Source organism: Chiloscyllium plagiosum, chromosome 30 (assembly GCF_004010195.1).
Source record: "Chiloscyllium plagiosum isolate BGI_BamShark_2017 chromosome 30, ASM401019v2, whole genome shotgun sequence".
Taxonomy (NCBI): Eukaryota; Metazoa; Chordata; class Chondrichthyes; order Orectolobiformes; family Hemiscylliidae; genus Chiloscyllium; species Chiloscyllium plagiosum.
Window position 1 is genome coordinate 34,222,886 of NC_057739.1, and position 15,416 is coordinate 34,238,301.

The window sequence follows — 15,416 nt, forward strand, 5'->3', positions numbered from 1 at the left end:
GGGAAAAGGTTCATACTGTCTACCCTATCTAACCCCCTAATCATCTTGTACACCTCAATCAAGTCACCCCTAAGCCTTCTTTTCTCTAATGAAAACAGCCCCAAGTGTCTCAGTCTTTCCTCATACGATCTTCCTTCCATACCAGGCAACATCCTGGTAAACCTCCTCTGCACCCGTTCCAGTGCCTCCACGTCCTTCCTATAGTATGGCGACCAAAACTGCACACAATATTCCAGATGCGGCCGCACCAGAGTCTTATACAACTGCATCATGACCTCAGGACTCCGGAACTCAATTCCTCTACCAAGAAGCTACTTTGGGAACAAGTAAGTGAGCATCAGGCTAGGAGAAGGATAATCAGATATTAATTCAATCTCTACAGTGTGGAAACATGCCATTTGGCCCATCAAGTCCACACCAACTCTCTGGAGAGCATCCTATCTAGACTCACCCTCTACCCTATCTTAGTAACCCAGCATTTCCCATGGTTAATCCACCTAACCCACACATCCCTGAACACTATGGGCAATTTAGCATTGCCAATCCACCTAACCTGCACATCTTTGGACTGTGGGAGGGAACCGGAGATCCTGGAGGAAACCCACACAGACATGGGCAGAACATGCAAACTCCACACAGACAATTGCCTGAGGGAATTGAACTCGTGTCCCTTGCACAGTGAGGCAGAAGTGCTAACCATTGAGCCACAGTTTTAAGCGAAGAGAGGAGTACAACAAGGCTGTGCTCTGTGCACAGAATCTTATAGCACGGAGATAGGCCCTTTGGCCCAAACTGATCCACACCAGCCAAAATATCCCTGCACACTAACCCCATTTCCCTGCACTTGGCCCATATCCATCTAATGCACTCCTATCCATGTATTTGTCCAAATGCCTTTTAATTGTTGTTAATGTACCCGCGTCAACCACTTCTGCTGGCAGCTCATTCCATATGCATACCACCCTCTGTGTAAAAAAGTTGCCTCTGGCACAGTGGTACAGTGGTTAGCACTGCTGCCTCACAGCGCCAGAGACCCGGGTTCAATTCCTGCCTCAGGCGACTGACTGTGTGGAGTTTGCACATTCTCCCTGTGTCTGCGTGGGTTTCCTCCGGGTGCTCCGGTTTCCTCCCACAGTACAAAAATGTGCAGGTTAGGTGAATTGGCTATGCTAAATTGCCTGTAGTGTTAGGTGCAGGGGTAAATGTAGGGGAATGGGTCTGGGTGGGTGCGCTTCGGCGGGTCGGTGTGGACTTGTTGGGCCGAAGGGCCTGTTTCCACGCTGTAAGTAATCTAATCTAGTCTTAGATTCCCTTTTATTCTTTCCCCCTCTAACCTTAAACTGATGCCCTCTAGTTATTGATTCCCCAACCCTGGGAAAAAGACTGAGTGCATTCACCCTATCCATGCCTTTCATGATATTATACACCTTATACTACTGTTGCTAAAATTATTCAATCTGTACACAAACAAACATTCAGAGAATTAGATTTTTAGGGGTAAAGGTGGTACCACAAACATGACTAAGAGATTTTCTTTTGTAAAAGATATTACTGAATTAGATTGTCATTAAAAAAAGAATCAAGCTCACCATTGATAAGATTAGTTTTCAATTCCAAATTTATATTCATTGAATTTAAATTCCACCAGCTGCTGTGATGGGATTTCAACCCCTATCCCAAAAGCATCAGGCTGAGTGTCAGGATTATAAATCTATTATTGTATGTCACCATTTTTTCAACTCAGTTTCGTGTAAAGATCCCCAGGAAACATTGGAGCGGGGTGGTCTCTGCTGTTCTGGAAAACATTTATTCCTTAATCGCAACAAAACTAAACATATTATGTGATCATTTAACACATTATTGTTGGGAGAATGCTACAGTCAAATTGACTGTTACATCAAACTAAATTGTAATAGCAACTGTGTTAACAAAGACTTCATCAGCTATGAAATATATTGAGTGATCGTAAGTGCACAAATGGCGCTATAAATGTGCAAGTACTTTCTTTCCTATTCTGTACAGTAGCATGTTGGCAAAAGTATTCATTCTTGTGAGAGGGAATCACATCTGAATCTGCTTTTCTTCAATTGGTGTTCACACTTTTGCATTTTCCATTAGCTTCACTGAATAGGAATAGGAACTGCAACCCTAGCAGGCTCTCATCAAGTTCTCTTATTGCAGTGGTTATAATTATTATGTCTGATTGATTGGAGCTTGCACAGTGAAAACTAGACTTGATATATTCCTCATTGGTTGTTTCACATAGGCTGATGCTTTTATCAGTGAAACCTTGAATGAGCTTGAGTAATTTGTCATTATTTTTGACTGTTCTATGTTGTTATATATTTTAAGCAAGTTTGAGCATGTGATGCTCTTTGACAAAATAGGAAAAGTTTACATTCTGAAGCATTTCTGTATAGAAATTTCATTTTTGCTGTGAAAAACGTTCTTAAGTGAGTACTATTGAGAATTCACTTTTGTTGTTCTTCACAGGGAGCAACAACTACAGTCGGAGTCCAGATGATGATGTGTTTAAATACTTGGCAAAAATGTATTCCTTTCACCACAAAACCATGTACAAAGGGAATTTATGTAAGATGAAATTCCTGAATGGTGTGACGAATGGAGCTAAATGGTACAGGATATCAGGCAAGCCATTCAATACAGGGGACTGGATAATATTCCACTTTTTATGAACAGACAGGGTCCCTCTTTGGAGTTTCTAAATATCTTTAATCTTAATGGTTGAAGTTTCACAGTTAATGTTAAGGTGGTATAACACACTCTCATTACACAATGTCAATTTTAGGTAGTATCATGGTGGTACAATTAAGGCAGAGTAGTTGAAATGAACAAAACCCTTTCCATAAAATGCATTGTATTTATTTTATTATAATTTTCCTTTATCTCTAATTTTTAAAATATATATATTGGCTTGTTCTCCTCTCCTGGGTTTATATCAACCAGACACTATTGGCCACTTTTGAAAAGTATGGTGTTGGAAAAGCACAGATGGTCAGGCAGCATCTGAGGAGCAGGAGAGTCAATGTTTCAAATATAAGCTCTTCATCAGGAATGAGGGGTTGGCCCAAGGGGGCTGAGAGATAAATGGGAGGGGGGGAGACGTGGGGCTGGGGAGAAGGTAGCTGGGAATGCAATAGGAGATGAAAGTGGGGTGAAGGTGATAGGTTGGTGAGAAGGTTGGAGCAGGTAGATGGGAAGGTGCTTCCATGAGGAGGTTGAACAGTTCATCAACTTCACGAACACCTTCCACCCTGACCTCAAGTTCACCTGGGCCATCTCGCAACCTCCCTTCCTTCTTGGACCTCTCCATCTCCATTTGCGGTGACCAACTTAACACAGACATCTACTACAAACCCATTGACTCCCACAGCTACCTGGACTACATGTCCTCCCACCCTGCCTCTTTAAAAGTGTTATCCCTTATTCCTAATTCCTCTGCCTCCACTGCATCTGCACCCAGGAGGACCAATTCCACCACAGAACATCCCAGATGGCCTCCTTCTTCAAAGACCGCAATTTCCCCTCCCACATGGTCGATGATGTGCTCCAGTGCATCTCCTCCACTTCCTGCACCTCCGTCCTTGAACTTCAACCCTTCAATGGCAAGAAGGACACAATTCCCTCAGTACTCACCTTCCACCCCACAACCGCCGGACACATCGCACCATCCTCTGCCATTTCCACCACCTACAAACAGACCCAACCACCAGCGACATATTTCCCTCCCCACCCCTACCTGCGTTCCAGAGAGACCATTCCCTCCGCGACTCCCTAGTTAGGTCCAAGCCCACCACAAACCCACCCTCCACTCCTGGCACCTTCCCCTGCCACCACAGGAAGTGCAAAACCTGTGCCCACACCTCCTCCCTCCATCCAAGGCCCCAAAGGATGCTTCCACATCTGATAGAGATTTACCTGTACTTGCACACACATCATCCACTGTGTCTGTTGCTCTCGATGTGATCTCCTCTACTTTGGGGAGACAGGAGGCTAACTTGCGGTACTTTTCAGAGAACATTTCTGGGACACTAAATAACCCCACCGCCCTGTGGCTGAACACTTTAACTCTCCCTTCCACTCTGCCAAGGACATGCAAATCCTGGTTCTCCTCCACCGCCAAACTCTAGCCACCCAACACCTGATGGAAGAATGCCTCATCTTCCGGCTTGGGAACCTCCAACCAGAAGGAATCAATGTGGATTTCACCAGTTTCCCCATTTCCCCTCCCCCCACCTTTTCCCAGATCCAACCTTCCAACTCAGCACCGCCCTCTTGAACTATCCTACATGTCCATCTTCCTTCTCACCTTTCTGTTCCACCCTTCTCCCCGACCTATCGCCTTCACCCCCATCTTCATCTACCTGTCTCATTCCCAGCTACCTTCCCCCCCCAGCCCCAACCCCCCTTCCATTTATCTCTCAGCCCTGGTGGCCTACAAGCCTCATTCCTGCTGAAGGGCTTATACCCGAAACGTTAATTCTCCTGCTCCTTGGATGCTGCCTGACCGCTGTACTTCTCCAGCACCACACTCTTCGACTCCGATTTCCAGCATCTGCAATCCTCACTTTTTCCACTATTGGCCACTTCGATGTCAAGGAGAGCAGATGTGTAGAGAGATTCTGCAAGGTGACTCATCTACTGCTTTATACTTTTCCTGCCTTATGAGGCAATGGTCAAGATCTGAATTCCCCATTTGAATGGTCGTGATGTTAACCTATATCTTCCCATTCAGCACATGATTCTAGTCTGTTATAATTCCTGGGCTTCCAGAACTTTGCACATTATGAATACACTCCCCCTTGAACAATAAAATTATATTGGAAAAGTACAACAACTATGGCCAATGAGAAAAATTGAGGATTATATGATACTAAAACCAAAGTGTTTTTTTAAAAATTGGAAAAGAATAATCAAGAAATTGATTAGATGAGAAGAAAAAGAATGACAGAGCAGGTTTGAGAGGCTGTTAGATCTAAAGCTGTATCTAGTTCTAATCAATTACATTCTGATCAATTTTGACCCTTTGTGCTATTGACTTGGTGGTTGAAACTTGTACAAGGATAATAAGTGAATTGATAATTCAGTTAACTTCTACAAGAATAATAAGTGAATTGATAATTTAATTGTCACTAAATATATGTAATATTTTGGGTGTCATTGGCTAGGCCAGCAATTAAGCTTCATCCATTTTATTGTGGTCTGGAGTTATATGTAGGCCACAACCAGTAAGGCTGGCAGATTTCCTTCCCTAAAGGAACAATATTGAACCAGATGAGTTTTTAATGACAACCAATAATAGTTACATGTTTATCATTAAGTGCACATTTGATTCCAGATTTTTATCCAATTCAAATCTCACTGTGGGACGTCTCAATGGCTCAGTGATTAGCACTGCTGCCTCATAGCACCAGGGACCTGGGTTCAATTCCACCCTTGGGCAACTGTCTCTGTGCAGTTTCCAGTGTCTGCGTGGGTTTCCTCCAGGTGCTCTGGTTTCCTCTCATGGTCCAAAGATGTGCAGATTAAGTGCATTGGCCACGGGAAATTGCACATTGTGTCCAGGGATGTTCAGGCTAGGTAGCCATGGGAAATGCAGGGTTACAGGGATAGGGTAGAGATGCTCTTCAGGGTATTGGTAAGGAATCAATGGGTCAAATGGCCTGCTTCTGCACTGTACAAATTCTATTCTATGTCTATCTGCCATGGTAGGATTTAAACCCATGTCCCTAGCACTTTTGTCTGAGGTTCTGAATTCATAGTCCAGGGACATTACACCATTGTCTCCTCTAAGTAGCAGTGATATGCTGATTGGGTAAGATGGAGTAGGTCAGAGAAGGCTCATTAGCACCTGCCCTGCTGGGCTAAATGGTTTGATTCTCTTCTGTAAATATTCTGTTGTTACACTATATAGTTTGAGGGACCTTTTCTATGCTAAAAAAACTTACCAAACCTATAACATTTGACAAATACAATTTGAGAATGTTTGATTCTGACATTGTCGAAAGAGAAAATTAAGATTCCTCACTTCATAAAAAAACAATCAAAAAAATCCCAAATCCCAATCTCTGAGCTCTGTCTCTTGAAGTTTTAATATTATTAGTTGCTTTGCAAATATCACATCTTATAACACTTGAACAGCTGGCTCAGCTATGACCATGGGTATAGAGCATACATAGTAATTTACAATTTACAAAGCAAATTGTATGTGAAGATTTAGCATGTCTTAGCTTCAGGTACGTCTATCTGACAGTTTTCAATATCTCTCACTAGGTGGTATGCAAGACTACAATTATGTGTGGGGCCAGTGCTACGAGCTGACGTTGGAGCTATCTTGTTGCAAGTACCCACCTGCAGCACAACTACCAAACTTATGGGAACAGAACAAAGTCCCACTCATCATCTTTATCCAGCAAGTCCATTTAGGTACATATATATGTCGCTGCGCATCTTAATGCTTGTTGTCTCAATGTGGCCTTTTGCTAGAGTTTCTTTTTGGAAAATTCTCATCATTTCTCATTTATGGATTTCAGTGGGTCAGCAACTGTGTTGCAATGCACTGTCCACAGATGTGGTCCCGAATAAAAACAATAACGATGTTAGTTGTAGCAGAGCTAACAGAAAATGTCCCATGATTCTTCACAAGTGTTAACAAAGATTTTTGATACTGAGCCACAGAAGGACATTCCAGAATAGTTGACTTGGGTAAGTTTTAACGAGAGTCTTAACGGGATGAGAGACACAGGTAAAGAGGTAGAGACATTTAGGAACAGAATCCTGGAGCTTAGGGCCAAGACAGCTGGATAACCACTGATTAAAATGCCAGTGATTAAAATTGAGGATATGCAGTTGGACAAAACTGGAAGAATTTATGTGATTTTTAATTAGATACTGGGTACAAGCTCAATGATACTTCAGTTATAATTTTAATAGCACTGAATATCAGCACAAGGTATAAAATTCAGAAAATATGATTAGTTTGTTTTATGGCTCCGCCCAAGTCAGAGAAATAAGGTGATCAACTAGGGCTATTTTCCCTGGAGCGTTAGAGCCTGAGGGATGACCTTATAGAGGTTTATAAAATCATGAGGGGCATGGACCGAGTCAGTAGACAAGGTCTTTTCCCCAGGGTGGGGGAGTCCAAACTAGAGGGAACATGTTTAAGATGAGAAGGGAAAGATTTAAAAGAGACCTAAGGGGCAACATTTCACTCAGCGGGTGGTGCATGTATGGAATGGGGTGCCAAAGGAAGTGGAAGAAGCCGGTACAATTACATCATTTAAATGGCCATCTGGATGGGCATATGAATAGGAAGAGTTTAGAGGGATATGGGCCAAGTGCTGGCAAATGGGACTAGATTTATTTAGGGTATCTGGTCGGCATGGACAAGTTGGACTGAAGAGTCTGTTTTTGTGCAGTATTTCTCTACAGAATCTATTTGGTATTTTGGCAATTGACATTAAGGTTACACCAGCGCACATTGAATATTACTTATGTTTTACAGGGCTGCAAACACCAAAAGCTGCCAGTGGAGCCTTTTAACAATGTTGTTCAGGCCTTATGTTTGTATCAACACCAGCCTCAATTGCAGAGTTTCTTAAAGGGAGATTGGGGACCCCAAAGTGAGACCACAAGCTGACAATTTGGGGTCGCAAGCCCAGAGGCAGCATTGGCTGACCCATCTATCCTGCGCTCATAAGTCTTCTCCTCGCACTACTCCACTCATTGAAGTCACAACAACTTTCAAGCCTCAAAATGGGGTAACTGTGGAATGGCGTTTAGAAAGCAATGCCTTATTGGCTTCAGTAGTGGAAGACACAGCTGAAGGTCTCCAATTTGCTTAACATTCTCTATTACTGCAATTGGTGTTGCAACTGGATTAGGGCATTTGAAGTCAGTGCCCAGAATTCCACTGTTATTAAAGGGCTTTGCCTTTTTGTTAAACAAATTGCAATAAAGCTTAAACAGTAATGCAGCTAACTTGTAATAATCTGCATAAAGCTTTTTGCGCATCAGCTTTAGATGAATCCTGATATTGGGTGGGGGGGGGGGTGCGATCTTTTAAATTATTTCTTTGTCAGAAAAGAAGAAATCTTTCCATTTTTATTGTGCCTTTTACATTTCCATTGGATGTTCCAAAGTGGTTCACAGCCAATGAAGTATCAAGCCAGGATTGAATGATTTTGCTTCTATTTTGTTAACGTTTGGCATTGTGTCAGCTATAGTTTAAAAGAAAAGATGTCTCATTAAAGATTTTGTCAACCAACCTGTTCTGAAATGTTATGACAAACCTCTGGAGTAGATCAGACTTGAACTTGGGTCTTTTAGCTCAGAGGTAGTGACACTACCACTGCACTGCAGGAGCCCTATTGTCTCTTTATATTCTTACCTATTTAACTTGAGGTTAATAGAGTAGATGACTGGACTTGAGTAATTTCTAAGTAGTAATTTACCTCCCCTTTTGCTTTCAGGATTAAAAGGCAGAGTTCTGGATGATAAAGGAAATCCTATTTCCAAAGCAATTGTAAACATTTTTGGCAGGAGTAATCTTATCCCATTTCAAACCAATTCTCAGGGAGAGTACTACAGGCTTCTAATTCCAGGGGAGTATGTTCTTAAGGTAAGACTGGGGAAGATTTGATTTTAGAATTCATTGACTATGAAAGCATTAGGAATCTCCATGTGTTTCAAAATCTGTCATTACCTTTGTCCTGAACTTGTAGCTTCAGAAATGTGTTCTTTGAGAGTGCAAATATGGGTATGTATAATGGATGAAAATTAAGGTGCTGAGAAAGGATAGAATAATTATACACCTGATATTACAGCAAGAAGACCTTTAAAATATGAAGCATTTACAGCCAGTAGTGATGAGTACATAAAGACAAGCGAGAGCTAGAAAGAGGTCTATAAAAATCCACCACAGGAAATGAGAGTCAGAAATCACACACATGTGATACGTAGGGCATCAGAATGCACTTGAGAAAGCTTAATACATCACTTAGACAAGTACAGTGTGTTTTTCTGCATGATTCTCTCAATAACATCAATTATGTGTGACCCTCATATTTAATATAAGCCACCTTACTGGGTATCATTGAGACATAAAATGTATGAGTAGGCTTTTCAGTCCTCAAGCCTACCCTGTCATTCAACAAGATCAATACCCTACTCTCTTCTCCATTTTTGTGCTGAGCACTGCCATCAACTCCTAGGCATTTCAAAATTCTATCTACCTCCTCTTTGAATATTTTCACCGATCTAATATTGGCAGTTTTCCAATTCTCTGAATGTTTCACCAATCTGCCATCACTCTGCAGCAACTTCCTCTAAATTCCATGGATGGAGGACATCAGGTTCTGGCAACTTTTCTGCCTTTAATCCAAGTAGTTCGTCAAATGCTTTGTCCCTTTTGACAGAGACCTTTCCTCTCATTAGCACAATGCATATGTTATCTTTGGGATGTTTAGAATGTCCTTCACTGTGGAGACAAACACAAATTATCTACTGGTTTAAATTATCTGCTATTTCTTTCTTCCCCATTAATTCCCAATTGTATCCTCCAAGGGTCGAATGGAAAATCTCACAGACCATATAGTCTTGTTCTTTACCATTCAAATTCTTTAGTGATTTGTTTAGTCAGTCAAAAGACTTTAATGATCTAAGGAGGTAACTGCCCTAAGGATTCATGTCTGCTCAAAAGGGCAAAATGAAAATTCAAATATAATACCTGATACATATTTCTATGCCAAACAAAAAGGAAACCTCCTATGTTAGCAATATCTGCTATTCCTTGATCCCAACTGTGATGTGTTCTTTAAGATAACAGATTAATTAAATGTTTGAAAGTTAATGTTTTTTCTTACTTCTTACATTTCTATTTTCCTCTATCTTTATAATTTGAAATAATTGTTGCAAGACCAGTTTTAATTATCCCATGTAATAATGTTTAATAATTTCAAAACTGACAAATGCATTTTTAGTTTTTTAAAATATCAATCTAAAACCTATACATGGAAATTTTTAATGGCGTGCTCCCCAGTTTTCTTTCTTTGATTCTTTTGATTTCCCATCATGGCCTCCTAGCCAGTGAATTAAATAAGTGACCTGCTCTGAACTTTGCCCTTACGTTTGGCAAGTTAAAAATGTCAGAATCTTTCTTCGGTATCTCTAGTAATCTTCCAAAGGAGAATAAACTGGCCACCATACAGGATCTCACCCATGACGAGGAGGACCGGTTAAAGCTGGGATCACATTAGTTTATGTACCTCCTAACATCCAGTTATTGACCATTCTGCGTGCTCTTGTTTTTCACAAGCTTATATGTAGTATGGCTAAAGGAAGAAAAAGTTGAGAAATAATAATTACTTAACAAAAAACATAAATGGCATCAGCGCAGACTTTGTTAAATCGAATTAAACATATACTTCAACCATACGAGAAAAGAAACATTTTCATGCAGCAAGTGGCTAAGGTTTGGAATGCACTGCCTGAGAGTGTGCTGGAAGCATGTTTAATTTTGGGCATTCAAGGAAGAAGGTGCAGGATTACAGGGAGAAGGCAGGTGAACTAACGTGGACATAATGAGTTGAATGACCTTCTTCCACGCTGGAATAATTCTGTGATTCACATCTTTTAAAAGTGAATTTATGTCACAGATTTTTCTCAATTACTTATTTGGTGACCACCTTGATTTTAATTTCAAGAATGGAAGAGAAGATGGTACAATGAAGGGGGATGATGGTGGTGTAGTGGTATATCTGGATTAGAATTCCAGAACCACAGGTTCATATTTTGGGGACATGGATTTGAAACCTATCATGCCAGATGATAAAATGGGAGTTAAATTAATGAAAAAATTAATAGAAAGCTAGACAAATGGCAATCATGCAACTATTGTCATATAAACGAATCTGGTTCACTAATGTCAATTCAGGAAGGTCATCTGCCATCCTTACCTGGTTTGGCCAACATCTGACTCCAGATACACAGGAATATGGTTGATTTTTAACAGCCCCCTTGGTGGTTAGGGATGGGTAATAAACATTGTTATAGCCAGCAATGACTATGACTATGTCATTACTCTTACATCTTTTCTCCGTGAGCCTTGGTTGGGTGCTCAGCCCAGACTAATGGGATGATATTTATTTTGGTCTATTTTCTGTGATGAGCCTAAATGAAACAAATTCGGGCTTCTCAAACCAATTGTAGTAGCCATGGACCTCATTTGCCTTAAAGGCACTCTGGGTGTCACCTCACCCTAAGGACTGCAGCAGTTCAAGCAGGCAGTTCACCAGTACCTCCTCCAGAGCAATCGTGAATAAATTGGAAATAAATGTGGTCCTAGATAGCAACTCCCACAACACATGAATACATTTAGAAAAAGCAAATCAAAATTGGGGTGCCTGAAACAGTAAATAAAAATGCAAGATACAGTAAAGGATATTGGAGAAGGGGAGGACTGCAGATGCTGGAGCTCAGAGTCAAAAAGTGAGGCGCTGGAGGAGCACAGCAGGTCAGGCAGCATCCGAGGAGCAGAAGGGTCAATGTTTCGGGAATAAACCCTTTATAAGATATTGTTATGTTAACAATAATAGCTACACAAGTTCAAAAACCTTTTCCCTTCATCTATGTTTTTGTTTGCTGCTACAAGTAGCTAAGTTAGAAAACATTCATTTTCCAATACTAACATTCCTAATTTGTCTGATCACAAAAAAGTGAAGGGTCTTTACAATTGTTAATCCTGTCTGCCATTCAAATTTAGCAAGACTTTCTATTTACTGTTGTATTTACTGTTTTCACATATCAAAGTTTGCTAGCACTGTAATAGCTCTATGAAGGTTGCTGGAACTACCTGCCTGGATGATTGTCTTATTAATTCATTATAAAATTATTATGATTCATGTCTTTTCCCTACAGATTGAAGCAGAAGGATTTGATCCTTTGGACAAGACAGTGGATGTGTTTGACAATATAAACCTCTATTCTGCTGCTGTTTATGATTTTGTACTTCAGAGATCAAACTCAAGCAGCACTTGAGAATAGGATAATCTTTTATCGAGAAAGGAATGTGGATTTGTATTAGAACTGACTGATTTTAAATGTTCCAGTGCTCTGTGGATGCTGACATTAGAGTTGCAGCATAAGAAAGGAGTAAGGAAAATGAATTAGGAACAGTACACTAAGCCTAGCAAATCCTATTAGCAAATGTAGGCAGCACACCTCCCCACAAGAATACATCCATTTGTGTAAACAAGCATGTAGAAGATTTTATGGTCATTTTGGTAAATATGTTGTGTGGATCTCTCTCCTTGTTACTAGCCTGAACCAGAGTGAAAACTCAAATAAAAGAATATTTAGAAAATATTTTCAAATTACTCACTTTCTTAATATTGCAGAATATTCCAGATATTTGAGTCTTTTTGCTCAATTGATTGAGTCTTAGTAAAATGTGGCATTGCACCTACTCATAACCTCCACTTAGGCCTTCTTTAACATACTTATTGCTGAAAAATACCAGTAATTGGTTGCAAAAGACCACTTATCCTTACTTTTTATTAAGTGTTGGTTAACTCAAATTCTGAGAAGACCTTAAATCGTTTCTGGGCTAGAATTCTAGAATAGTTTGGTCTCCAAAGTGAGCTGAGAAAACAAAAACGAAACAAACTCCAGTAAAATGTCATGAGATATTTATAAAAAAAAATGATTCTCTGTGAGGTATGTTAGACTACTGCGTATATTTGGAATTCCCAAGGTACTTTAGAACATTAGAAACAAGGGCAGACCATTTGGTCCTCCAGTCTATTCTGATATTTCACAGAATCTTGATTGCTTTGTACCTCAACTTCATTTACCCACCTTTGCCACTTGTCTGTTAGGTAGGATAATATAAGTGGTTTCTTTTTACTGGTCTATTAATCCAGAGCTCTGAAATAATAATTGGGTGATGTAATTGAAAATCCTACCATGGTAATTAAAGAATTAAAATTCAACTTGCTCAGCAAACCTGAAATAAAAGTTATCATAATAGTTAGCCAAGATGCTACTGAATGTCACCTGTATCAGTAACCATGATGCTGCCAGATTATTGTAAAACAAATTAATGTCCTATAGGGAGGGAAATCTGCTGCCTTTATTTGGACTGGCCTACATTTGACTCCAGATCCACAGCATTAGAGTTGAAACTTAACTGCCCTCTGGAATGGGTTACCTCAGTTTTATTCAAGATGGATCAATGCCTTTTCAAGGCCAGGAAGAAAAAATGGGGAATAAAAGCCAACCTTTTTAAAGGACTCCTATCCATTGAATAAATTTTTACAAACCTCTACCTAAAAGAGAAAATTTCATTGCTCTAGCAACTAACAACATTTCAGGGGAGGGAGATCTAAATTCCCACTATGCTTTGTGTAAAAAACGTTTCCTGATTTCAGTCACAAATTATTTTAAGATTAAGTCCACTTATTGATTCCCTCTTTGGAGATTTTCTGTGTTTACCCCCTGTCAGATCTTTAGATTGCAAGCAGATCACCCCTTAATTTCTAGTACTCAGGAGCGAGTACAAGTCAAAACTATGCAACCTATCCTCACAACTCAAAATCAAAATCTAAAATTCAAAAATGGGGATACTGGTACACAGTGATGAGAACCAACAGACGTGCTAAGAATTCAAAATACAAAGATGGAGTACAAGATTAGAAAATCCAGATGCAAGCTCTTTAAAAAGGGCTACTGACTGTATCAGAAAAAGATAAATTACCCAAGGACAAGCACTTAATGTGGCACTTCAAACAACCTCATTGAAGAGTCAAACATGTTGCTGCTCCAGTACAGCATATCAACAATACAAAGCTTCTTAATGGAGCACAGCATTTCTATATGTGAGTGAGAGAGACAAGAGACAGCTGAATATGCCAATTAGTAGAAGCATTAGAGCCAACAGTGGTATCATTCTAAAGGAAATTCTCCTTGTAAATTCAGCTTAAATAAAGCATTTGAACCCACCGCCAAAAATTGAATAGAAGCAGACCCTCAGCTCAAGGTTATATCTGGTTGATTCCTTTGATTCTTTTGGTCAAACTTTACTCTCTACCTATTGGCATTTCAGGAATAATGCAACAGAGATGCATTGTGAAAAAATATTGAAAGTAAGACTGGAGTATTAATTTGGCAGCACAAAACCTCACACTTCAGAAAAAGTAGAATTTTAACACTATAAAGGAAAAGATAAAAATAACACTTCAAATTGTCAGAAAATCATGTTGTCGCAGATGTTCCGAGAACACTCATTGTTGAACAGGAATATTCTGTCAACAGCAATGCAGATTGAAATTACAAAAGAGTTGTGCATAAAAGGGCTGAGAGTTTTTGGATACATCTCTCAAAGAGAAAGCTTCAGTGCTGAATGCTATTAGTAACAATCCTGTTAACTCCCCATATAAAATTGCTTGTCCATTATTTTTTTAAAAACCCACAAACCCTTCATGAATTACTGATCTTGTCAAAATTATGGTTATTGAAATACCAAATCATTAGCTAATACATTTGTCAGCAATCACACCACAATTTCAAAATCTAAAGTACAGCCTATGATCTATCTATTCATATTTTAGTAAGTTAGCTCTACAACAGATATTATGATAATAATTTATAAAATGAGACATACACTGCTGCCTTTTATATGTTTATTTGAGTCACCAAACAAACTAGTTAATGTCAGAATACTAAATTGCTGCAAAACTTTCCTTGAAATGCAACGGAAGAGATGGTGACATTCAGATTTCTGGGAATGGAAATTGGACTCGCCCATCATTTAGAAAATGCGGCTCTTTGCATTTCACATCTGCAACAAAGTGAAGGAGCTTTAGGTTAAGATTTTATATAGCTTCTATTACACATCTAACACTGCCCACCGGCCCAACATTTATTTAATGCGATGCAGATGGAGAAGTATAACAAAATATTTTTTGGGTATACTAAAACTTCTTCCCTGAATGAAAACCAAGTCAGAAGACAGATCTTTTATTACAGATATCTTGACTCATGGTTTCTCTGACGCAAGGACATCCTTTCTGCAGTTATTCTCTACTCTTCCTGATGCCATTGAGTAACATTGAGATTGCCTTTGGACTTCTGTCCCCGGGGGGGAGGTGGTGGGGGGGGGTGGGCTATCATTCAGGAGCTATCATTCCTGCAGGAATGATGAACGTCAGAGAAAAATTAGCAGTGCAAAAGGCTAAACTGAACAATTTAACAAAAGCATTAGCTTCCCCAAGTTGTTTGAGGTTAGCTTACATATGAAAGCAAAATACTGTGGATGTTGGAAATCTGAAATAAAAACATAAAATGCTGCAAAATACTTTGAAAATATGGTAGCTTAGGTGGAGAAAGGAAGAGATTTT

At 39.7% G+C, this 15,416-nt stretch overlaps 2 protein-coding genes across 5 annotated transcripts in view; one reads left to right on the top strand and one right to left on the bottom strand.

Moving 5' to 3' along the window:
- The window catches only part of LOC122564612 (carboxypeptidase M-like), an 18,876-nt gene extending 10,214 nt beyond the window's left edge, over positions 1-8,662 (top strand). Inside the window, exons 5-7 of the mRNA XM_043719701.1 lie at positions 2,494-2,649; positions 6,295-6,447; positions 8,493-8,662. Of these exons, the coding sequence (XP_043575636.1) occupies positions 2,494-2,649; positions 6,295-6,447; positions 8,493-8,662 (479 nt within the window). The remainder of the gene's footprint in view (positions 1-2,493; positions 2,650-6,294; positions 6,448-8,492) is intronic.
- A 261-nt stretch (positions 8,663-8,923) lies between these two features.
- Positions 8,924-15,416, bottom strand: part of spaca9 (sperm acrosome associated 9) — a 46,569-nt gene continuing 40,076 nt past the window's right edge. The window contains exons 5-6 of one of the 4 annotated variants that reach the window (XM_043720321.1): positions 10,287-10,352; positions 8,924-9,499 (exon numbers count right to left, since the gene is read on the bottom strand). In XM_043720321.1, the coding sequence (XP_043576256.1) occupies positions 10,301-10,352 (52 nt within the window). In that variant the 3' untranslated portion in view covers positions 8,924-9,499; positions 10,287-10,300. Of the gene's footprint in view, positions 9,500-10,051; positions 10,353-12,569; positions 12,661-14,453; positions 14,858-15,416 lie in introns of those variants that run through there. The other 3 variants (XM_043720319.1, XM_043720320.1, XM_043720325.1) reach the window with 3 other exon arrangements.